Here is a 26881-nt window from a genome sequence, read left to right as displayed (position 1 = left end):
ATCTTATATTTTTAAAATTTGAGGTGGTAAAAATGTTTTTGATACTTCAATTTTTTTTAAATAGTTTTCAAAATTACTTTTTTAATATAAACTTTTAAGCTATACTGGATTCTTCAAGTTTGAAGGAAAATGCGAGGGAAAGATAAGAAAAGTAGAAGAAAAAAATAAAAATAAATTATATATATATTATTTTAAATTTATTTAACTTTTATATATAAATATCAACTAATTTTAAAAAATATATAATTTTTTTTTTAATAATTATAATTATATTTAACTTTTTTTTTCATATTTTTTTTATAGGAAAATCAAATATGAAAAAAATCATTTTTGTTAATATTTTTTTTTTCTTATTTCTAGTAGTATTTTTTTGAACCAAACGTAATATCAAGAATTTTTGTACCTTATATAAAAATTAATATTATTTTTATTTAAAAAAATAAAAAATATACCATCCAAAATGCACTAACATATCCTAGAAAATTCATAAACAATATTTACAAAAAGTCAAACTCAATGTTTTTAACCTAAGAATAGATGTATGGATGTCTGAATGAATAGATTTTGCCGAATCTTTCGTGACCTTTGATTAAGAAAAGATTTATAGATATTGCCTAACGTCCTAAAACCCTATACTAAACTCTTCAAGCCTGCAATTAGCCAGTGTCGGCAGCAAAACGTCAAGAACTTGACCTACTTTAATTGCAGTGGACACAGCTTCACATGCACATTTTCCCATATTTTCACATACCTTTGTCAAATATGACAACCCTTAATTCAGTGCTTGATTGCCGGAAAATTTTTCTTCTGTATTATGGGGCCCATTACACATCAACACAGGACCTACATATTACCGTCAACTAAATGCTTCAACCCTCTATAAATACTTAAAACTGCCCATCCTCTTCCACCTATCCTCCAATACAATCATATAATCAGCAAATTTCTTACTGCCCAGAGTCATGGCAAGAGCCTCAGTACTAGTAGTCTTGGTGGTGGTTTCAGTACTTTTGTACACCTCCAGGGTTGCTGAGTCTGCGGCTGCCAATTCCGGCAGCACTAGTTTCATCAAGGCCAAGTGCAGTGCCACCCGGTACCCAGCATTGTGCGTCCAATCGCTGTCAGTGTATGCAAGCACAATTCAGAAAAGCCCGAAGCAGTTGGCTCACACCGCTTTGACGGTGAGCCTAGCCAAGGCTCAGTCCGCCAAGGCGTTTGTGTCCAAATTGGGTAAGATTAAGGGCATGAAGGCTAGGGAGTTGGAGGCAGTTCAGGACTGTTTAGAAGAAATGAACGACAGCATCGACCGTCTTTCCCGGTCCGTACAGGAGCTTGAGGAAGCTGGGAAGAGCAAGGGGCAGGACTTTTTGTGGCACATGAGCAATGTTGACACTTGGGTCAGCGCTGCCCTAACCGATGATAATACGTGTGTTGATGGATTCGCTGGTCGGGCCCTGGACGGCAGGGTTAAGGCATCGATTAGGGGTTGGTTGGTTACTGTTGCGCAAGTCACTAGCAATGCGTTAGCCTTGGTTAACCAATTCGCTGCCAAGAACTGAGCCACCAGTTTGGTTGCTCAGTCGGCAGTCCAAGCCTTGGCTTAGTACTTGAGTTTTGATCATGTCTTGGCTTGCTTTTGATGTATAATATATAATACCTAAATATGAAATAGCCCTGGTTTTTGTTTGTGAATTGGAGGCTGTGTTTTTTAAATGAAATTGGGCATTTCATTCCAGATGGGTCTAAATGTTTGCTTTCTTTCTACAGCTTGAAGGACCAAATGGAGCATATGTTATATAAATTTTTGGAACTAAACCTAATTAATTGTCACGGTTTAGGAGATTCCCAAGTATAAAGCATACATACCAAATATATATTTTTCAGATGATATGGCTAGCTATGAGTGAAGTGCACGACCTTGCGATTACAATATGAATTGAAGTAGGAAGCAATTTCACAATTGAATTCGTTGACAGTGGCCTGTTTTTTGGAATGCATTGGAAGTTAAAACCACACATACTCCAAGACTGGGTCCTCCAAAATTTTGTCTGCAAACAAAAGGGGCATAGGGATGCTTTATAAGTATCAATCTGATATTAATTTAAGTCACTTGGAATCAGTAGGTGAATTAGGTAAACATCTACAAGCCATTTCATTTGGATTCACTAGGTCCTCAGTTATGGTTTCCACCAACTATCGCCTAACCAAGTTCTTGATTCGAGATTGGAGACCATGTTAAGTGATTTAATTGAAGAGGGTGGATGAGAAACACAATAATTGAACAAATTGTTAATGAGATTGTTCATTTGAAAGATCATATTGAAAGGGACATGCATGATATGGGGGTAGATTTTAAGGGAGTTATGTGACCAAAATCTAAAAAATTAGGCGGCGAGAGAAGAACATGCGGATGGACTTTTTGGGTGTGAAAACCTAAACCTAATATTTAGAGCAGACAAAGAGGACCACTAGGCAGCTGTGATCACGTGAGTTAGGTTTGTGGTCTAGAGGGTCACATGGATTTGTTTGACTAGTTGGCTGGCACTGGGCATGCACCGGCAAGTGTACCCCACTCATGGAAGAAAATATCGCGGCCGAAATATCGTGTATCGAACCAGCCCCTTGATATATAATGTGCAAAACATATATATATATATATATTTAAACTCAGTATGAAATATTAAAAGAATATTTTAAAAAGCAAATTAATTATAATTAAATACAAGATCTTTTAATTAATTACCAAAAATATAAAAATTATATATTTTCTTCATAATGTTTTTAATATCATTAATAATTAATTAAATATTAAAAAAATTATATATATTATATCATAATTTATTTTATATTGTTTAATACAATTGAATTAAATGGATCATATTTTAATATTAATATATATTTTTAAAAATTAGACATATTATAATCAAATATCATAATATTAGGTGTAATTTAATAATAAATATAAACTTATAAAATTCATATTTTTATCGATACATACGATATTATTATCAAATATAATAAATCATGATATACATATATCAAAATTTTCAATAAATAACTTTAGAATGTCTATTATACTTCTAATTATATTATTATGAGGTTTTCCTTACATTTTTATGAGTTTTTAACAATTTTAAGCTTATCAATATTTTTTTCCAAAATATCCGCCGATATATCTCCGATATATCCGATATATCCGTAAAATCGAAGTACCGATATATCCGTGATTACCGATATTTTCATCCTTGACCCCACTATGACCTCTAACCAGATATGTCCTTATCCAGGTGAGAGTGAGCATGTGTTCATCATATCTAGCACATTCAAAGCAAGGGACTCAAATAAAGGTCGCCCACATGGGATCATATATTATGTTTGCCACCATAATTAATGCGCCCCTTATTTTGTTGGAAGCATTGATGTATGTCATATCACTTGACTTTGGTGTTCCTAGACATGAAAGGCTTTTATTCCTAGCTCCTACCAATGTTTGGGAGATGTCTAGCATGCATTTTGAGTCCTCAATTGTCCTTAATTAATCAAGTGTCTTGCTTTAATTTGAGACACTCCTTTGGATTAAATGTCAAGCCCCAGAACCAACTTGAAGGGCATGTAGGGTGATTTCATACTTCAAGCCCAAAGGCTTAAAGTAAAAATAATACAAATAACCACATTATAATTGAAAATTTATCAATTATCAAATTTTTGTTTAGAAGAGTAGAACAAAAATTCTAAAATTTCCAAATAACAATTTTTAAAACTAACACATCAAATCAAGTGTTATTGTTCAAAGAACTTCAAACTCAAATAATTCTAATGGAAAATAAATTTTAACATCTAAACAATACTCAAAATAAAGAGAGTTTTGACAAATGTCCTAACAAGCCAATTTCCCCTCCTAATCGTCACTTCTCACCTGAATTGAGAGTACCTAGAAAATTATCAACAAAGGGAGATGAACTCAAAGCCCAATAAGGAATATTAATACAGTTTTATGGATAAAATATTTTCAATTATACTTACAAACAAAATATGTAACATATACTCTATTTATAAAACTTTTAAGTTAGACATGTTAATACATTTAAACTGTTCAACCAAACATTTTATATATATAAAAAATCATTTCATATCAATTTCAAATCAAATACATTTCAATTATTTTCTCTTTGGCTATCAAATAATAAATAATGTCCATTTAATTGGGACTTTACAAATAGGTGGCTAGCCTTAAATGTTCATTTTAAGGTGGACGGAACCAAACACTACTAGTACCAGTAACCTCTAACCAAACCCTTAGAGGCTGGGGTCCAAATTAATTACATTTCCCACCACAAAAATGTAAAGTTCAATTATTATATCCCATTGATAAGGGCCAAAAAGTCAATCATTATATCACGTTGGTAAGGACCAAACAAACTAGAGTCAAATTCTTTATTTTATTTATTTCAATTTACTAAAGCAAAAAATTTCCAAGTGTTTCGATATAAACAAAATAAATGTTACAACACATTTTTCTATACAAAAATATATTTGATCTATGCTTAAAAGCAAAATAACAACTACACATTTCAAACAACATATATAAAAAAAATTATTTTCTTTTGCAAAATCTGTATTAATTTCCTTTACCTCAAAAGAAGTCCTCAAAAACTTTGGAGAAAAATAATTCTGAAAAATCTACTCTTTACCTAACAAAGTATAAGATAAATAATCATTACTATTTATTTAAAATTATAGGTTTAACAATCCTAAAATTTTAGGTATTCAAATTAATGTTTTTAATTATGAAAGATAATTTAATCTATTCCTATTTTAGAAAAAAATTAATAAATTTCTAATTTATATAAAATTTAAATTTTATTTTCAATTTATTTCTTGGGACACAACATAATTTAATTAAATTACAATTTATTTCACTAATTAAATTCTATGTTATTTATTAACTTAGCCTGCATTATATATATATATATATATATTTTTTATTATTATATTTTTTTTAAAAAAAAAAAAAAAGCCTTCCTCTAGGGCACACGTGTCCTTTTTTTTTTTCTTCTAATCTAATGGGAACTGTGCACACATTGAGATCATGCTAACCTTTTTTTTCCTATTTCTTTTTTTAAAATATTTTCCAAGAAGAAACTGGCGAGAAGTAGAGATGTGGTCTTCCAAGAGGATCAAACCTTGGGAGATTTTGACAAAGCTAATCAATCCAAATGTACAAGTGATGGCCTATTCCTCTATCATTAGAGCAACCTAGAAATGAAGGGGGGTAAATTGATGGGCTACCAAGAGATGATAGTGCTAGTGGCATACCTGCACAGGAGCCAGTTAAGCATGAGGAGCAAGGAAAGCAATTACTTCATTAGGAGGATTTGATATCCAGGCTAAGAGGTCTACTAGAGAGCATCGTCCCTTTACTCGATATCCCTCTTCTGAATACATGTGAATAATTGATGAGGGGGAGCCATAGGGTTTTCAAGAAGCCATGTAAGATGAGATGGATCATTTGTAGAAAAATGAAAACTATGAGTTGGTACAACATCCCAAATGAAGAAAATCATTGAAAAACAAATGAGTGTTCAAGTGTTTAAAGGATATGGTTGAAGAAAATGCAACTAAGTTAAAGAACATTCACATAAACAAGAATGACTCAAACATGTTGACAAAGGTTGTTCCCAAGTAGAAGCTTCAATTGTGCATTGGGACAACATGTTTGAACTCCATGTGATGGATTTATAAATTGACATTCCTCCCTTATGCGCTAAAGGGCGAGATTGTTGGGCTAAATTTGTCCAGCCCATGAGCCCATGTGTTAGGCTATTTTATATTTGGATATTCCCTTAGCTCAAATATAAATATATAAATAGCATTAGGTCTTTGGTATTATGAGAGAAAGGGATTTGATTGAGAAAAGAAAAGAAAATTAAGGTTGTTTTTTATGCATTGTTTTGGGCTCAAGGTGAATTTACAAGTTTTTTCATCAACCTTCTGGGGAAGTCTATGTGATATGTTTTCTCTTTGATTTCTTTTTGTTTATGTTTCCTGATGTGATGGATTTCCACCTCAAGTATTGAGATATTTATATAAGTTTTCAAGGTGAGAAAACCTGAGGACTTAATTATTGTATCCCAATTTATTGAAGTGAAAGAAATTTTCTCCATGGTTTTTTACTTCAATTTGGAAGGTTTTTCCATGTTATATTTAGTGTCCCATTTTTGGTTGAATGTTCTTAGATTATCATTCTTGATTCTTGTTAGGTTGATATTATTATTAAGAGGTGGTTATTAATATTGTGGTGGAATCTTTTAACCTTGACTGGTGAATATTCTATATCTATCCCTTTAACTTCCCCTCATCAATCCTTTCATGTATGCAATACTCCCCTCCTCTCTTTGCTCTTTTCGTTTTGGCACCTTGGAAGAGTTGGATCTCGTGTGGCAGCCGCTCCTTTTAATTCCACTTTTGATCTCCTTTCAAGACCTACTTCTCTTCTCTCTTTTTAATTTATGTCTTTTTTTCTCCTTGGCTGCCACAAAAAAATTCTGATTCTCTGATTAGCTGTCAAAATAAAATAAAATAAATTCTGATTCTACTCTTTTTGCAACCGAAAAATTCTGGTTCCTCTCAAAACTTTCAGTTTTGGATGCAACACTCCTTGCCTAGAACCCTTTTCTCATCATGCTCTTTCGTCCACCTACCTTTTTCAGTCCATGAATTTTGGATGCAGACCCTACCTTTTCTCGATTCTTGTAGCAGCCGCATGCTCATAGGTTGTGTCATCCTTTCAAATCTGAATAATGTGGAGAAAGAATTGTTCCATGGTTCTTATAAATAGGAAAATGTAAAGAAATAAAATAAAAAACAAATTTAAGATATAAAGATTAAATAACTTGAAAATATATAAGTTTTTAACTTATTTTAATTATATTTGATTTTCTTTGTAATTTTAATAATATAATCAAATATAAAAAAATAATTTTTCTTTCATTTTTTTATTCTTTTCATAGCATTTCCGGAACCAAACATAACTGAAGGGCTATGGCAAGAAGAGAGACAGTTGTACATAGCAGCTTAGTAACAGCAAAGAAAGACTGGGAAAGCCTCCTGATCTAAAGTCTGCTTGGAACTTTCTTTTTATAAGGTAGTTTGTATGGCTATGCAAACTCAGCTCTCCACAATCCAAAATTGATGATTCCACATAAAATGGCATTCAGAGGAGATCATTTAAACTGGTGAGATCTGGTCCTATGGAAATCCCCATTCGAAATGGCTCCTTCTATGAGAAGATCCAGCCCAAGCTTCATTTAAAACACATGCATTCTGCATCAATCTGAACCCTCATTTGAAAAGTGACCTCTTGTGCAAAATTGTTTCTAAAATTTTCCCTTTAAGCTACCATTTTCGCATGGTTTCTTTCTCAATTTGCATGGCTGTGTGAAAGCATCCATTTCTGTAGTAAAGCGAAAGCATTCCAGTCCTCTTCAAATACTCATTCGACCAACTCACATGGGTGTTCCAAATTGCAAGAAAATGCAAGTTCCTCTACTTAGATTTGAATGGAAGTGCGCACAGCTCTAAAAATCAGCATGTCATATGATCGTAGAGGTGTTTGGAAACCAACAATGCGGCAGCCAACCTTGAAGCTTGTATCTTACTGGGTGGTCAAAACAAATACAAAATAGATACAAAAATGATGCTAGAGCTTGTATGGGGATTGGTAATTTGGATACCAGACTTGGTTTTATCTAAATAAGGTATTGGTTTAAGAAACTTGTATCGAAATTTCAATACTAGATGATGTTATATATTGAAATTCTAATGCAGAGGAACAAAGGCATATTTTAGTATCGAAATGGTATCGATTTTCACTTGCTTGTATTAAAATTTGTTCTACAATTCTACCCCACATTTTAAATGGTAACTTTTTACCTGAAGTTTGATTTTTTGTTGTAAGATTTGTTGATGTCTAGGATTGTAGCTTTAGATGAGGAAGCAAAGTTAGAATTATGCCACAAGGCACTTTAGTAGTATAAATAGGATATTTGGAGAATATTTAAGAGCTTATGACTCATTTTTCCCCCCAATTTCTCTCTCTACTTTTTGATAACCAGACAAGAGGAATGTGAACAAATTCTCCATGGTTGGTAACCAACCTCTTCATATATGGAAGAGGGGTGTTTCAAGGTGAAGTGAAGGATAAGAGTGCATGCATCTCTTCATGGCGGATTATATTACTCATTCCTAGATTCATGGAGCTTGTCATTCAAAAGATTAAATTCTTTGCAAATCCTTCTTAATAAGGCATATGTAATACCTTTTGTATTCATTGAATGCTCATCCAGGAGATATGATTCATTGTTTTTCAGTTAGATCATCTATATATGAAATTCTCGACTAAATCTTAGAATGAATTTGTACTAAACTTTCTTGGGATCCAAAATTCGACAGATACATGCATTTAAATCCACTGGAAAATAGATTCTAGTTGAAGTTGAGATCGAACCCAAAAATCACAGTTTTTCGAGCTATTTTTCCATCTTTAGGAGGGTTTAGATCTGATTCTTAGTCATGATTCTCACATAGGAGGGTTTAGATCTGTTTTTTTTTTTTTTTTTTTTTTTTTTTGTTTTGTTTTTAATTGGATTATCATAAGAAAATATAGAAATCATTCTGTCATCATCCATATACAATCACTTAAGTGAATCAATCGTTCCTTAAACTCATTCATGACATAGATTTGATGATACGCTCACAAAATTACATGTAACAGGAGAACACTAGGAATAAAATTGTGGAATGGGAAGAGAATTACCACTAATGGGTAGACTCTTTCTCTGTGTTAAGCCGGATCTTTTCATTGGCCTCCTTCCTTCCCCATTTCTTTCTCCCATGTGCTACCCTCTTTCTACCAACCTTTGATAAAATGATAGAAAGAGGGAGGACTTTGTGTTTTTTTCCAACAACCCAAAACATTCTAAAAAGGAAGAAAAAAAAAAAAAAAACCTAACTGCCAAAAGTCTTCTCTTTTCTTTTTATACTTCTCTTCTTTCCTTCTTTCAATTTCAAACTTTCCCATTTTCTTTATTCTAATCAACCCCCAACTTTTCCCGCTCTCCTTTATCTTTCCTCTTCCAAAGAGTCAAAATGTGTAGAAAAAAAGTCTCTCTGTCTGTCCCCTAGCTTCCTCTAGAACTCATTGCATGTGAAGAAAAACCTCAAAAAGTCTTCGATCTCCACTTTACTCTTCCCCTCTACTTTTGTTTTTGACTTCAATTTATTTTAAAATCCAAAACCCCTTCCTTTTACTCACCAGTCAAATCCCATGCCTTTCATTACCCCCCCCCCCCCCCCTCTCTCTCTCGCTATCTCTATCTCAAAATTTCTTTCCTTCATAATTTCCCATCTCTTAAAAGTCCCACATGCATCGTCTTCATCCTCTTCCTTAAAACATTTAAGAAAATCTGTCACTTTTACTTACAATGGAGAAAACACATTAACAATGGTGGTCCAGGCATGCTCTATTGTTTTTTTGCTTTTGTTTATATATATATTATAACATAAAAGAGGTGTCAGCATATACTTTATAAAAATCTATATTTAACCATGTAAATATTATCATCAGTTCTGAGCCCAAAGGGCCTTATGGCTTAAAAATGTGTTTGTGGGTTAAGAAGAACCCATACTTATGTCAAATTTTTTTTTCCTATCCAAGGTGAGATATCACATCTTCATAGGGTTCATTCTTTACCATTTGGCCATATACTAAATATTGAGATAGCTTTCCATCAAAACAAATTAGTTAACAAACAAATATTTGGCACTGAAATTCAACTCACTTTGAAGCATGCTTTCCTTCATTGATTTTCAACTTCAAGATGAGCACAGGAATGTACAACAAAACCAACCACTATAAATACAAACCACTCCACATAGACTGAAAAAAAAAAAAAAAAAAAAAAAAACCATATTTCAAAATGCTTCTTCAATTTGCTTCTCTTAATTTAAAAAGTGATAATTTTTTTTTTTTTATAGAATTAAAACACAAGATATTGTTAAATCAATTTAAAAGAGCAAATCAGAGAAGCAGCTGCTTAGAAAACCGACCCAATAAAAGTGTAAAAACCCTGAACTCAGTCCCCAACCAAAAGGAAAAGACCATGATGTACTAGGATTTAATATCAGTAACAGAAAGATTGTTGATGAGAGCCAAAGCATTGCTGGTGATCTTGGCAACATTCGAAATATAATTCTTGATTTGCTGCTGCAAGGAAGAGCTCACCTTCTGGCCTTCAAATCCATCAGAGCAGGTGTACTCATCTGTTAATGCAGCACTCACCCATGTCTTTATATTAGCCATTTGGAAAGCCACATTTTTCCCACCTCCTAGGCTCTTGAACTCCTGCAAGGACTGCTGCAGTTCGTCGATGCAGTCCCCAAAATTCTCGACACAGTCCTTAACGATTGATGTTTCCATGCGGGTCATCCCCTTTCGTTCCAGTAGCAGTGTGATGGTGGAAGACGCGTTGCGGGCAGCTTTTAGGCTTACTGTGAGAGCCACATTGGCGAGCTTCAGGGGGCTGGTTTTGACCTTGGAGGCATAGGAGGAGAGTGATTTGTAGCAAACACGAGGATATGTGGTTGAATTGCATGAAGTTTTGATGAACTGTTTGCTGATTGTGAGAGAAGTAGTGCTGGTGTTTGCGGATGAGGTTAGGGTGATGGAGTTGAAAAGAAGAAGAGTGAAGAAAAGGGATGAGAGAACATGGAATGCAGATGGGTTTCTGAGAATACAAGCCTCCATGTCTGATCTGATCTCTTTCTCTATCTTCAATTCTATCTCTATTGCATGGATATGTAGTACTGGGGATCAGGAATCAGGATCCCTTCTTATAGGGGGGTGGAATTACTCACATGGGTTGTGTTATAGTAATGTGAATTGAATTTGAATTTGTCAAGCCAAATAATGATGAGGATTTGAATAATTGGGGTTTGATTGTAGGGGCATCATGATCGCCAAGAGGTGGCCCAACTCAGCAGGAAGTGTACGATCATGCATGAGCAGCAGGGATTGCTACTTGTTTCAAGTTTTGGGCAATTCCATTCACACACTGCGCGTGGATGCTGCGTTTTGGCATGGATATGGAATATTCTCTATTATAAGATAAAAGAAGATTTAAGCTATTTAATCAACCAATTGCATTTTCACATGGAAACGGTATCTTTGGGCTACAAAACACGGAAAATATTTGTTCTACTATTTCCTTTCACAAAGTCAAATTGTGAAAGTTTTGAAATGATCTTATTTGGTAACCGGTTTTAAAACAAAAAAAGGGAAAACACATTTCACAATAAAAAACTATTTTTTATATTATTTCCCCTTGCTATTCTCATAAAATAAAAAATAGAGTGTTTTCAAATAATATATTTTAGTTATTTTCAGTTATTTTTTTAGAGTTGTTTTAAAGAATAATTATACAAATATATATAATAATTAAAAATAAAACTATGGACATAAAAAATATTTTTAAAACATATTTAAAAATATTAAAAATAGTCTAAAATAATTTTAGGTTCCCAAACTGACTTTTATTCTATAATATATCAGAGAAAAGTTTTAAAAAACAGTTCTTAAAAACTATTTTTTTAGAATTATTTTAAAAAAAAAATTACCAAACAAAACCTAAGGCTTTATTTGTTAAATGTTTTTTAAAGCAATTCTAAAAAATAGTTTTTGAAAACTATTATCTTCTGTTTTGTGTAATAAACTTAGTTTGCAAACATGAAATATTTTTATCCTATTTTTAACATTTTAAAAAATAATTTTTATATCGAGTCTTTTATTTTTAAACATTCTACACATTTGTATAATTATTTTATATGATAGTCTTCAAAAAATAAGTGAAAACAATATAAAATAAATAAAAGATGTTATCTGAAAACATCTCATTTTATGTTGTAAAAAATAAAAAATAGAAAATAATTTTTTGTTACTAAATAAGGTTTCTTTTTTTTTTGGTCTTGAGAATAGAAAACAGTTCTAAAAAATGGTTGTTAAATAAGTCCTAATTTTTTAAAACATTTTTTAAAGAATAGTTTTTCAAAATAACTCTTAAAAGAAACCAATTTCCTTTTAGAAATTTAAATATAAAGAATAATTATCTTAACTTATTCTTCACAAAAAAAAGTATATTTTTTATAATATTATTTTTTTTTAAATATATCTTTTGTTTTCAATTATTACTTGGAATATTTTACAAATCATCGTTGAAAATCTTGTAAATTTATTTCAAAAAATAAAATATTTATAAAATAAATTCTCAAAGAAATATTTACCATTAAAAGTTTGACAAATATTTCTTGAATTAGAAAATAATTATTTCAATATTAAATTTATTTTCTCTATTATTACTTGCCACCCCATAAAAGTATTAAGCGGTGGTATTTGAAATGTGAAAAAAAAAAAAATAAATTCTGAAATTAATCTATGAATGTTCAAAGAAAAGACATTTTGACCATGAAAGTTTACTACAGGGCGCGTGAAGCAGTTGTGGTTTTTCCTTCACTAACTCTGCAAGAAAGATGACAGGTAGAGTCTACGGTAGGCCATGTGCTTTCCTATCAGAAGAAGCCACGTGCCACATTTGACATTCGTCTCTAAAAAGTCAAATACCTCGATGATCGCGCTGACATTTGAGACATGATCAACCGTTGAATCCTCCACTCGCAAAGGCGGTAATCATGGGGATTGACGTGATTACCAAGCACCGTTCCAGTCCCCCTGCAATCCCTCCCCACAAAAGGCCTACAATCATAAGTTTTCACCCAACCATCATTTGCCACGTGGATACCGCCGAACTGGAGGGCTACATCGGTAATTCAAACTCCTCCCCCGTTAAAATGAAATGACGAAAACAACCTCACAATAATGATTTAAATTAAAAAAAGAAAAAAGGTGGAGTGACAGTTATGGAACCTTTGGATGGAAGGTGGAATTAACGAAGACATGCATTTGTAAATACTAAGGCATGTTCCTAATATATTAAATAATAAACAACCATTATTATTTTTTGAAATTCTAAGTTAGGGATCATTGAATTGAGTTGATTTTGATGTTTCTATTTCAAGTCATTGAATCTTAATTAACAATCTTATTATTGTTTTGAGATTAAAATAAGAGAACATAAAAATAAAAATAACATTCAAACGTATTTACAAACTTAATTTCTAACATCTTATGAAAAATGGGAAAATAAAAATTAGACTTTTAAGAATCTTTTAAAAATATTTAACAAAAGAGTTATTAAAGGTCTTAAAAAATAACTATGACATGTTTTTAATAATTTTAAAAACAATTTTTATATTTAGTATTTTATTTTTAATTATCCTTTTATATAATTATTTCTTAAAATAATATTCAAAAAATAAATGAAAACAATTGAACACAAATAAACAAGAAACAATTTTTTTTATTATCAAACATGTTTTTTGTTATAAAGAACATAAAACTATTTTAAAAAACAATTCTCAAATAGGTCTATAAATGTTTTTAAAAATAATCCTTAAAAACTTTTTATTATTATTATTTTAAGGATAAAATTTTAATTAAGAATTCAAATATGAAAACAGTTTTCATATTTTCAATCATTACTGGGAACACATAAAAAAAAAAAAAAAAAGATATCCTTAAAAAACATTGAATTTATTTTCAAAAAATTACCCTTGTTGTTTCTACTTTAAAGAATAAAGAAATATTTTCAATCCTAAATTTATCAAACATTTTTTTATAACATTTTAAAAAACACAACTTTTTTTTTTTAATAACAATTTGGAAACAACCCCCTTCTTATATTCCTTCTTTCTTTTTTTTTTTCTTTTTTTTTTTTCCCCACTAGCACTTCCTATAATCTAACTACATAAGAAAGCTTGTAAAAAAATTGCCGATTGGAGTTAAGAAAAAGATCAAAACGTGCCCGGTAAGAAACACTCTTGTTTATTAAAGAGCTACACGAACAAGAGAACTCTAATTTCAACATTAACCTCCACATGAACAAAAGAACTTTAATTTCAACATCAACCCTAGTACGATGATTGAACTTAGGATAGTAATTGTGAACCACAGAATTTTGGTCAAAATAAATTTTCTACAAACCAAATATTCTCATCTATATAAGAGAACCACCATCCACCCTATTTTCTTTACTCGTACTAATGTAAGTGAATTAGCACAAGTAAAGTGGTGTTTGCTTTTTGGCTGAATAGAAAAAATTAAAATATTTGACTTTTTCTATTCAATTAAAAGTAACTTATTGACATCAATCAATATAATTAAATTAAACTTATTGATACAAATTCACTTTAGTTATATTTGTTTATATCAATAAGATACTTTTAACTGAATAAAAAAAGTCAAATATTTTGATTTTTTCTATTTAACCAAAAAACAAACACCACCTAAGTCGTGCATCTTATCTAAATATTTGTAAAAGATATATAGAACATGTTCGAGTTCTATAAAAATGTACCCTACTATTGAGGCAGGGATGTCCCAGAGGCATTGTACCTCCGTGAAGTATTTGTCCCCTCAACTGAGAACGATGCATCCTTCTATTTTCCTACAAAAGATGTCCGGATAGATGGTCCAGACACACCCTCCGAAGCTTTTATCAGTTTGGCAATCCAACATATTGGTATTCCAGGGGCTTTCTAAGGAATACTTACTTTCTTTGACTGGATCGTCAGGGGCCTTTTATAGTGTTAGGAGCCCCGTCATCTTGAAGATGGGAAAGCTCTTTGACTTTCGTAGTCATGATGATGTTTAGAGGGTGGCAGAGCCATCATTGTCCTACAGACAGTTGTCAGAGATTGTTGGGGGATGACTTGTCATCCCATTTGTCTTTTCACTCTGCAAGCGACGTAGGGCAGGTCGTAACAGGTCATTTGAAAAGGCCTAGGAATGTCCTATCAAGCCTGCTGTTGGCAAAATGAGTAATGATTGCCCATGAAATATGGTTAGGGATCCTATTTGGGACGACAACTACCAGGTTCGGACTGGACGTCCGGACAGAGTGTAGGACATGCCACGTGTCCATCGAATGGGTGCCTTGTGAGGCCAGAGTGGCTTGCCACGTGTACGCTTAGGGGTGGTCCCTACACCTACTTCCAATCTTATATAAATGAATCAATCACGTGTGTTCTATAACTGAACGCATCATCCATAAGGAATAATATTCATTAAGAGTATGTGCTCATTCCCAATTATTATCAAATATACACTATATATGTATCATAGACATGAACCCACATGTATAAATAACTAATGATGCACAATATTGTCATCAAGTGACTTATTGTTACCCATATGAACCTACTTTCCAAATCTCCATTCATGTAGATTAGGTTACTATTACTCATGACTTTATATTAGGTATAAGTCTCATCCCCCTTGATGTTTCTTCCACTAATTTTCTATGCAGTCATTTCGTAAGAAGATTGGTTAAATTCGACTCTAACCTTATAAAATCTAAGGATATGATCCTTGTCTCCAACAACTATTGCACAATATTGTGTTGGCATATGTCTGTTTTTTTTTTTTTTTTTCCATTATATGTATCTTACTTTTAGCCTTGGTTATTGCAACCTAATTATCACTATGATTTACACATAGATGTTTTATTAGTCTTGTCCATAAAGAGGTTTCTAAGTTACCCAACCTCAAACTTGCCTTCTAAGGTAATAAACTCAACTTTCATAGTAGATCAAGTAATGTTAGTTTGCTTAGTAGATGTTTAAGAAACTATACATCTTCCAAGGATAATTAAAGAGATACCCATTAATGGATTTTATCTCATCCAAATTTGAGATTTAATTGGTGTCGTGGCACCCTTTAAGTGCATTAGGAAATATACTATAGGTACTATATTGTGTTTCTCATATACTTAAATACTATGCAAAAAGCATTATAATGATCATGGTTAGAACTATGAATATACTGACTCAATTTCCTACATAAGCAGTGTTAGGTTTGGTACAATTAGAGTTTGTTTAACGATATTTCTCTTAGAAGTGTTTTTTGTAGAAGTGTTTTCTTTATAAATGTTTTTGCGAGAATCACCTATCATTATTTTTTCAAAGAAATACTAAAAGTGATTTTTGATCAACTTTTTAAAAATGTTTTTTAAATTTTATGGAACATCTTATTTTTCTTCAAAACACTTTGTAGGTTAAAAATATTTTTAACAAACAACGTCAAACATATTATTAATTAAATACATTACTAATCATATAAGCATACTCAAGTTGGGTTATACTATATTCTTTATTTCTTTTTAGTCGGGGGTTAAGATCATAAGGAGTTGATACTAGTTTACAATTATACTATTTAACCTTCCTTAAGATTTTCTCAACATAATGTTCTTGTGGCAATTTAAACTCATTAGGTGTTCTAGTTATTTTGATTCTTAGAACAACCTTTATCTATCTTAGGCCTTTCATATTAAAGTTAGATTTTGATAATCTCTTAATCTCACAAACAACTTCTAGGTTAGTCTCAAAAATTAGTATATCATCAACATATAAGTATATAATGGCTCACGTGTTCTTCCCAAGTTTGCAATAAATATATTTATCCAACATCATTAATGGAATACCCATTAGATAGCCATGTATGGTCGAATTTACTATGTCATTGCTTAATTGCTTGTTTTAATCTAGATAAGGATTTGACTAACTTACGCACATTTGCTCCTCAAAATTCGACAATTATAAGTTTTTGCTCAACCATCATTTGCCACGTCAACTCATGCTAAAAACAACCTAACAATAATTATTTGATTAAAAAAAAAAAAAAGGTAAAGTGACGGTCATGGAACCTTGGGATGGAAGGTGGGATTAATAAAGAGATGTTTTTGTAAATTCTAAGGAATGTTCTCTAAGTTAGGGATCATTGAATTAACAATATTATAATTGCTTTGAGATTAGCATCAAATAACATAGACAACTATTTAAGTTGTCGTGTATGCTACTTTGTCTTCTCTTATAATTTTTCTTAAAATAACAATAAAAATAATAAAGTAATTGAATTCATTTGAAAGATGGTTTTATCCTTAATTATTTCAAAATAAAATTGTAAATTATTATTAAAATTAGACACTCTTTCAACCTTTTGATACCTATTTTCTTTAGACATGAAGGTATAACTTAAACTCTCTAAAAGAATTGCAAAATTAAAAGATATTACAAAATTAATTAAAATTTAAATTTATTAGTAGATTCAAAATTAATTTAAGTTTACATTTATTAGTGGCTTCAAAATTAATCTCTATTTAGGGATGAAAACGAAGCATGTTTGGAATGAGAGCTTCAAAATTAAAAGTAATAAGGAACATCCCTATCTAAAGATGACAACGAAGTAGGTTTGGGACGGGTCACTCCCATCTCAACCCTATCCCATTTATTCAAAACAATTCTCATATTCATTCTATTGATAAAATTAAAAGAAGTAGGGTGGAGTGGGTATGCGAATTTCTCATACCTGCCTATCCTAACTTGATTAACTTTTTTTTTTTTTTTTTGAAAATTTTTAATTTTTTTAAACAAAATTATTTTAAAACTTTTTTAATTACATTAAAATAAATATATTTTATAAATAATTAAAATATTATAATTTTTATATCTTATTTATTGAAATTATTATTTATTATTATTATTATTAGATGTATATATATATATATATATATTTCTCCTAATCATTTTTTTATGATAACAAACCATGGTTAAGTAACTAATTGGTTTGAATTATAAAAAATTTCAGGTGTTAGTTTGGAAATTCATCAAATGACCCAATGGATGCAAGATCAAGACATTTGGAAGACCTTTAATCATAGGAAACATATGTAAGATGAATGCATGAGTGCACTTAGAATGTTCATATCTTTTCATGCATCTTTAAAAACTCGGTTTATGCATTAAATTTACATTTCCATCAAAACCCAAGTTTTATCAAATGAACCTTAGGCAAATCATTTCAAAATTGGCTTATTAATTTACCTAAAGACCTTGCCTAAGTGTTAGAAAAGAAACGAACACAAAAAAAAATATAGGTTTTTAGGCCAAAAATGGTGAATCAATTAAGGTACTGATCAATTGGCTCAATTGGCTCAATCGGCTAGGATATCGATCGACCGACTATACCTTCTCGATTGAAGTTCAGTCAAGAGATGCAAAAAATCTTATCTCTCTTCCAATAGCCTTGCATTCTTGATTGAGGTATATGTCTTCCCAGTCTAGGTCCAGTCAAGGCCTAACGGTTACCTATCATTCATTTATTCCCCAACGACTAGTCAATCGATCTACCCCAAGCTTGACTAGTCAAGGTTTTTTTTTTTTTTTTTTGCATTTTTTCATTTTTGGCTCCCAATGCTAGAAACCTATAAATTGAGAGCTCCACTTTATTTATGAGCAAGATAACACTTGCATTTACTTGTCTACATACTTGTTCTTGACTCAAAAGCTCTCATTCTTTCCTTGGTGCATTAAATCTCTATTTGCATATTCCTTAGTACACCTTTGTGATTCTTCCTAACATTTAAGTTGTATTTAAGCCCTTGTTGAGCTAGGTTGAGAGATTCAAACTTGTTATTTGAGTGTTAGAACCTTCAAGTCAGTAGAGACTTAAAGAGATTCTGTAAGAGCCCATTGGAGTCAAAATCCAAGTGTAAAGGTGGTAGAAGTTTGGTTGAAACTTAAAAGTATAGTGGAATTTTCACTCAATTAGGAGCTTGAGGAAAGTAGACGTAGGTAAGAAAGTGTCAAACCACTATAAAATTTGAGTTTGCTCTCTTTAACTTTATCTCTTTATATTTGTGTTTTCTTTACTTGAATTTGTTGTGTTTTGAAAAAGATTTTTTAAAACCCAATTCAACCCCCTCGCCCCCCTCTTGGGTGTTTTCTCTATAAAGATTAGTTTTTATTTTCTCAATTGGTATCAAAGCATTCTACTTGAGGGCGACTTACGGCATGGTTGACCCGATCATATCCACTGTCAGAGGAGTTGAGATTCGTCTAGACCCAAGGAGCATTTGTCATATCTTTGATATTGCTCTTGTTCGATTCAGAGTATATGAGTCCAAGATGTGGCCCACTGTGTTGAGATTTGAGCCTAGAAAGGTTATTACGAGGATTTATGGATTTCCAGATGCCCATGGGATGGGCAAGCCATCGGCACACAACTTGACAACCATTAGTAGAGTGCTACATCATATGCTATGCCTTATTTTCCAACCACGAGGTGGACATCGAGATGAGGTCTCCTATTACGAGGCATTCCTTATAGATTCCATTTTGGCTAAGAGACGAATCCATTTGGGATATCTGATGATGATGCACATGATTGCATGTTGCGAGATCATGACTCGAGTACTCCCCTATGTCCATTTCCTTTCCTGAGTATTCAAGGATGCTAACATTAACCTTAGAAGAGATACGAACTTTGTGGCCCCTAGTACATATGATACATATGATAAACATTCCATGGGGTGGATGAAATTTGAGAAGGCTCCAAATGGTTCTTGGACAGAAAAGCAGAGAGAGCACAACCACGGGGACATAGACAGGCATAGGCACACCCTAGAGTTGAGAAGAAGGCAGAGATTAAGGAGATGGAGGGTGAACTAGACCCTTAGGGTGGACTAGACCCTTAGAGTGGCCACTAGTAGGGAGAACCCGAGCTTAATATTCCCTCACTTTAGATAAAGATTCATTCACAAACCGAGGGTGTTCAGTTTTAGTCCACCTTCTCTGAGCAAAAATGATTGAGCTGGCTTTTACAGAGGGGTCATCTACTCAGCCAGCATACATCGAACCCACTTATACTAAGATGCCATAACCTCAAGCACCTTCTACTCCTGACCATGCTCCTTAGATGGATTTATCTACTCAAATTAACTCCCTTGGTACTCGCATGGAAGAGCTTCCAGTGGTCAATGACACATGATTTTACTTTATAAAGGATAAGATGAACCAATATTAGAGTGGGTTTACTTCTCAGTTTGAGTATCTCCAATAGAGGATTGATCGCATTGAGGATTGCATGGAGCAGAGGATTGATTGCATTGAGGATAGCATGGTGCATCGACATGAGGAGATGATGGCTTACTTATGTTCCTTGTTTCCACCTCCACTTCCTTAGCCTTAATTCGTTGGAGACCTCCCTTATTCATTTTTTTATGTTGCCAAATGAGGAGATATTTTAGGATCTAGGAGGCTAGATATAGGAAACTCATACATGCATATCACTTTTTTTTTTTTTTTTTTTTATCATATATTGCTTATCTCTAGTTACTTTAACTTGTTGGACATATGATGCACTGATTGATATATTTTACATGATATATGATATGGATATATATTTGATAAATTACATTGTTTCTTGTTGCAATACTCTCTAACATTGTTTTTCAATTCTTAAAATATTGATTGTTGATCCATGATTGGTTTGATAACCAAGGTTTTTCATTATAAAAAAAGGGAAGATTGTTAGCCTAAGGGTTCTCCTAATTGCGTTTTGATGACAACAAACCATGGTTAAATGGCTATTTGGTTTGAATTATAAAGAATTTCAGGTGTTAGTTTGGAAATTTATCAAATGATCCAATGAATGCAAGATCAAGACATTTGGAAGACCTTTAATTATAGGAAACATACGTAAGATGAATGCACATGTGCACTTAGGATTTTCATATATTTTCATGCATCTTTAAAAACTCGGTTTATGCATTAAAGTTACATTTCCATCAAAACCCAAGTTTTATCAAATGAATCTTAGGCAAATTATTTCAAAATTGGCATATCAATTTACCTAAAGACCTTGCCTAAGTGTTAGAAGAGAAAAAAAACACAAAAAATATAGGTTTTTAAGCTAAAAATGGTGAACTAGTCGAAGTACTAGCCAATTGTCTAGGGTACCAATCGATCGGCTATACCTTCCCAATCAAGGTCTAGTCGAGAGATGCAAAAAATCTTCATTCTCTTCCAGTAGTCTTGCATTCTTGGTCGAGATATATGTTTTCCCGATCGATCTAGGTTCGGTCGAGGCCTAACGATCACTTGTCATGCATTTATTGCCCAACAGCTAGTCAACCGGTGGACCCTAAGCTTGATCAGTTGAGGCTGCTTTTTGGCATTTTTGGCTCCTAAGGCTAAAAACCTATAAATTGATAGGTCTACTTCATTTATGAGCAAGAGAACACATGCCTTTACTTGTCTACCTACTTGTTCTTGACTCAAAAGCTCTCATTCTTTCCTTGGTGCATTACACCTTTGTGATTTTTCCTAGCATTTAAGTTGTATTTGAGCCCTTGTTGAGCTAGGTTAAGAGATTCAAACTTATTATTCGAGTGTTAGAACCTTCAAGTGAGTAGAGACTTGAAGAGATTATGTAATAGCCAATTGGACCCGGAATCTAAGCGCAAAAGTGTTAAAAGCTTGGTTGAATCTTCAAGCATAATGGAATCCCCACTTGGTTAAAAGCTTGAGAAGAGTGGACATAAGTAAGGAAGTGTCGAACCACTATAAAATTTTTGTTTGCTTTCTCCAACTTTATCTCTTTATATTTGTGCTTCCTTTGCTTGAATTTGTTGTGTTTTGAAAAAGATTTTTAAAACCTAATTCACCCTCCCTCTTAGGTGTTTTCTCTATAAAGATTAATCTTTATTTTCTCAATATATATATATATATATATATATATATATATAGGAAAATAAAAATTAAATTAAATTAATTTTATATATTATTACGGGGTGAGACAAGGCAATACCTGAACATGACCCAAACACATCTCGGGTTTTCAAAAAAAATCTCAAACCCACTCTTAACCCATTTATTTAAATTTCAAACTTATTTCATGAGGGGCAGAGCAAGGTAGGGCAAGACGGGTACCTGAAAAAACCCGCCCCATTGCCATTCCTATTCCTATCATGTCTATATATGGCTTTGAGTTGCATATCTTTTCACCTCCTATTAAAACTATGTCACTATATATTTTATTTCTTATGGTGAACTCATAACTCTCAGTTACATTCATTTTAATTTTTTTTATATAATGTGTAAAATAAAAAAAAATTAAATGGAACACATGCAGATTTGGAGTACTAGTTAAATTTAGCCAAATAAAACAATAAAAAATAGTGGTACATATTAAAGCTTGTGTTGAATAAAATGGAAATAGAATCTTTTGGTTATGGAAAATTATTATTTATATGATTATTTCTTTAATAGGTCGGTGGGATTTAAAATTAAAGGCAGCCTCTCTAAAATAAAAGACTTTAGTGCTAAGTTTGTGGAAGGGGTACATGAAATTGTGTAGCATTCATCTCTATAGTTTTCAGATAATATTACACAAGTCAATTTGGATCTTCTATACAACTTTTAATACATCCAAGTCACGTTCAATGCAAGTGATGTGGGACGTGTATGCTCAAATAATCAATTAATACAAATGGGATAATAAAAGGAAACTACGAAACATAAATAAATAAATAAATTTATAAATGAATATCTATCTGTTACGTCATATCATGTGTTCTAGGGCTCAATCTCAATAGTTAGTTGATCACATAATAGGAAAATCTATAATTTAAGTATCGGAGAGGTAATCTTGAGAGGATGATAGCACATACTTTGTTAGATTTTAAATGCCAATTCATGAGTATATAGTCTAAATATAGTGGATAATACATCACAAACCTAAGTTGTATCTCATTGTACATTATGACTAATCATTTATAAATGTTATATAAATTCTCTAACCACCTCTAGTCATTATATTTTTTTAAGTCTTTAAAGTCACTTTGAATAAGACTTAAGATTTTGTTTGCCTTTCTATTAACTTGCAAGTTTTCTAGGTGGTTTTAGTAGTAAACATCAAACAACACATTTGATAAGGTACTCAGGGTCGCATGATGAAATTGTTTGTTCTTTCTTTCCTACTCACCATAATGTTTAGAGTTTTTATCGAGTTTTGGCTAAATCAAAATATGTCCTATGTTAACCATATTGATTAGACACAAATAATTATATTTTTTTATTCTTAAACCTAGATATTTTTATTTAATGTTTGGTTCTAATTATATCCTTTTGCTTAATTTTATTATTTTTTAGGTTTAAGTTGTTTTTCTAATATTTTCCTCTTGCTTTTTGTAGGTTTACATCACATGTTGGTAGATGTCATATTTCTATGTAGTTGGATGCAAATTTTCTATACCATAATTGTCACATTTTACACTATGGCTACCACATGGGTTACCAAATTGACCAATCATGGAGTGCCACAATTCCTAACCCTTTTCCATAAAAAGGAGAGGCCCATACTAGCTACCATTGCCCAAAATAACCAAGAAAAAGTTGGTTAGCATCTTTGACAACTTACACCAACTGGTTAACTTTGCTTAAAGGTTCATCTCTCTCCTTTAGGTTGTGAAATGGATATGGAAAAACTCCATAAAAGGGAGACAAGGCCGGTAGAGAAAGTGTGAAAAAATGGTGAGTGAAGTAGAAGTAATGTAGAAGTAGTGTCAAAATGTGGGAATAAAGAGAAAAAAAATACAATCTCTCTAGTACATTTTCAATTCTTTATTTTCATTCATTAAAGTTTCAATTTTCATTTTTGTTTCAAGGATTTCTATTTTTCAATTTCACTTTTCAAGAAATCAATCGATTCTACCATGAGGAAGAAAGTGTTGTTGTGTTATTAGTGTGGTGTAGAATCCCTTAGTTTCCTTCATTCCTTCGAGGCTAATTGAAGGCTTTCTAGGGCGAGGGCCAACTCCCTCTTGTTGTTACCATAGTTCTTTCTTGCTTGAAAAGTCTTGAATGAGAATTGATGGTGGAGTGAGTGGAAGGGTGGGCAGCCCCCTCCTTGTTCTCACCATGATTCCTCATTGTTTGAAATGTGTTGAATGAGAATCAAAGGTAAAATAAGTTAAGGGGTGTTCACTGCCCTTAGAGTAGATGTCATGCCTTTTGAGACAGAATCATGGTGCAATAGGGTTAATAATGGCGATCTACCTTTTGAGTACAACAACCTACTGCTTGTGATGGTGTGCTTTGTACACACAAAATTTTCTAGTAAGAAAGTGTGAACGGAATTGTAATCTTAATTTATTTATGAAATTAGGAACAATCTCTAATATTTCCTCTTATTCTTCTCTAAACAAGCTTGATTCTGCATCTTAGGCCTGGGCTTGAACTTTAACTTGTCTTAGGCTTATGCTTAGGCTTGGGCTTGGGTTTTAGCTTGTCTTTAGTTTGGGCTTGGACTTCGATTTAACTCACATTCATCGAGGGCATGAATGCTTGAACTTGAATTGAAGATGCTTTGAACCTGATTTTTGATTCTCTAACTATGTTTGGTTCCCGGAAAATTTGAGGGAAAATGCGAGGGAAAGAAAATACAAAAGAAAAGTAGAAGGAAAGAAAAAGTGAAGGAAAATAAAAAAAAAATAGATTAAAAGTTGATAAATTATTTTTTTTGTTACTTCAAACTCATTTTATTTATTTTAACTCATCAATATAAAGATTAAATAATTTAAAAATACATAAATTTTAATTAGTTTTAATAATATTTGATTTTCTTTCATATTTTTCATAGGACAACCAAACATGAAAAAATCATTTTCCTTAGCATTTTTTTTCTTTCCTTTGTACTTTCCGGGAACCAAACATAGCCTAAAGGTTTGATCTCCGAATCTTCAAAAGCTTGATCTTCGTCAAACAATTTTAAAGGAAATCTTTTGAGAAAATAAATTGTCAGTTTCAGCGCAGAAAGAGCAGCTTGCAGTGATCTGGTAGTAAAGAAAGGAGTTGAATGGTAAAATGGAAATGAAACCTTTTGAGAAACAAAGACAAGGGATGAGTCAACTCGAAAGGTGAATCCAGTAAGCCATTATGATCTTGTCAGAATCGACACAAAAGAAAGCAACAGCACGTTAGGGTTTGTCCTCGTGTCTGCTCACAAGTATTGGACGATTAGTTTTGCATTTACATCTGTATATTTATTTTGGAAACTGGTTTCATATCTAGAATGGGTTTTAAGTCTGAACATATCCAAACAATCCATTGTCTAATCTCATGAACTTTTTATGACAGATGTTATTTATTCCAGCTAGGGTGTTATAATAAAAACTCTATTGAGATTTTGGTTATAAAAATTAGGAATTTGATAATGTATTAGGAGTCGGTTTGATAGTGTTTTTAAAAAATATTTTTATAAAAAAACTTAAATATTTAATAAAATTTAGAAAATAATTTTGAAAATTAGAAAAAAAATTCACTTATAATAGCTTATAAAGAAATACTTAATAAATGATTTTTCTTTAAACTTTTTTAGCTTTTGTTTTATTCTCAAAAAATACTAAGAAAAAAATTATTAAAAAAAATTAGTTTCTAATATTTGATTATCTTATAAAAAAATATCAAAACAAATCAAATCTAATTAAAACTTATGGGTTTTTAAATTATTTAAGTTTTATATCTAAAAATTAAAATAAGTAAAATGAATTTATTAATTTAAAAATTTTTTTCTATTTTTTCTCTTAATTTTCTTTTTTTAATATTTTCTTTCAAATTTTTCAATGAGAAAAAATAATTTCCCAAAATGGTAGAAAATTTTCCATATTTATACCTTTTCTTATTGGAGGGACAACTGTCAACCAGCCAAGGGGAACTATCCCCGCAAGAGAATAGGGTAAAGCCGGTAACCCTGAAAAAAAAGTTTCAAAGTTGTGGGATTTTACGAACTCTGCCAGTTTGGGATAAGGTCGAAGTAGAGGCACACATCCAGAGAGAAAATACTAGCAAATATTTCTTTACAATAACATTACACATGGATACTACATAAACACGCTGAAGAACTTCTTTTAATTAGAATAATACTAGTAGTAGACACATAGGACACAATAACTTAGAGTTGATTGCCCTGAATAGATAGAAACTTGTTGATGATGGCCAAAGCATTGCTGGTTAACTGAGCAACACTCACAATATTGCTCCTAATAGTCCTCTTAAGCTCCCCTTTCATGGCATGCCCTTCGAATCCATCCATGCATGTGTCTTCATCTGTCAGAGCTGCACTCACCCATGTCACTATATCACTCATTTTCATTTGAAAATCAGGCCCTTGAAGGTCCTTCATCGCCACCAGAGATTGTTGGAGCTCATCCACCGAGTCCTGCATATTCTCAATGCAATCCGTTATCGCTGCGGCTTCTCTACGGCTTAGCCCCTGCCCTTTTGATAACTTCAGCACCTTGTTTGAAGAGGATTGAGCGCCCTTTAGGCTCACACAGAGGGCTGCATTGGCCAACTCCATATGGCTTGTTTGGATGGTGCTGGCATAAGCCGAGAGGGTTTTGAAGCATAGCTTAGGGTACATAGTCACTCCGCATGAGGTTCTGATGAATTGTGTGGTATTGGTAGGGGGATGGGGCTCTGGTGAGGCCGCCGAGCATGGTGTTGTGAGTGAGAGGTAGAAGAAGAAGAGAGCAGCAATAGCTGCAAGGCCACGGGAAGAGGATAGCTTTAGGCATATGAAAGATTCCATCTCAGTGGATATGGAGGGTAAGAGATGTGGGATGGATGGTTGGAAAAAGGCAGAGCGTCCCCTTTTATGGGGTAAGATGGCCTATGTTTGTAGCATTGAGGGCCTCCTTCCATTCAATTATTGGATTGTTACAGGTGTGAAAGGGGACTTTGAAAACATTTTTAGTACTCTCAAAAAATGTTTTTAAAAATAGGACAATTCAAAAATATTTTCAAATCCCAATCCGCCACCTGTGAACTAGAAAATTATCTTTAAAAAAATGACTTTAATTTATGAAAAGTATTA

General features: G+C 32.3%; 3 protein-coding genes across 3 annotated transcripts; 1 reads left to right on the top strand and 2 right to left on the bottom strand.

Annotated features, from left to right (window-relative positions):
* The first annotated feature begins 901 nt into the window (after nucleotides 1-901).
* On the top strand, nucleotides 902-1735 carry LOC117932949 (21 kDa protein-like). Its single transcript, XM_034854277.1, has one exon. It carries the CDS (start codon nucleotides 963-965, stop codon nucleotides 1557-1559), a length of 597 nt encoding a protein of 198 aa, XP_034710168.1. The 5' UTR covers nucleotides 902-962; the 3' UTR covers nucleotides 1560-1735.
* An 8081-nt stretch (nucleotides 1736-9816) lies between these two features.
* Nucleotides 9817-10843, bottom strand: LOC117934052 (pectinesterase inhibitor 4-like). The gene has a single exon (XM_034855645.1). It carries the CDS (start codon nucleotides 10802-10804, stop codon nucleotides 10169-10171), a length of 636 nt encoding a protein of 211 aa, XP_034711536.1. The 5' UTR covers nucleotides 10805-10843; the 3' UTR covers nucleotides 9817-10168.
* Nucleotides 10844-25836: 14993 nt separating this feature from the next.
* Nucleotides 25837-26645, bottom strand: LOC117933918 (21 kDa protein-like). The gene has a single exon (XM_034855503.1). It carries the CDS (start codon nucleotides 26594-26596, stop codon nucleotides 25958-25960), a length of 639 nt encoding a protein of 212 aa, XP_034711394.1. The 5' UTR covers nucleotides 26597-26645; the 3' UTR covers nucleotides 25837-25957.
* Between the last annotated feature and the right edge of the window lie 236 nt (nucleotides 26646-26881).

The sequence above is a fragment of the Vitis riparia genome, chromosome 16 (genome assembly GCF_004353265.1).
Source record: "Vitis riparia cultivar Riparia Gloire de Montpellier isolate 1030 chromosome 16, EGFV_Vit.rip_1.0, whole genome shotgun sequence".
NCBI lineage: Eukaryota > Viridiplantae > Streptophyta > Magnoliopsida > Vitales > Vitaceae > Vitis > Vitis riparia.
This window is presented reverse-complemented; position numbering and strand designations above follow the sequence as displayed.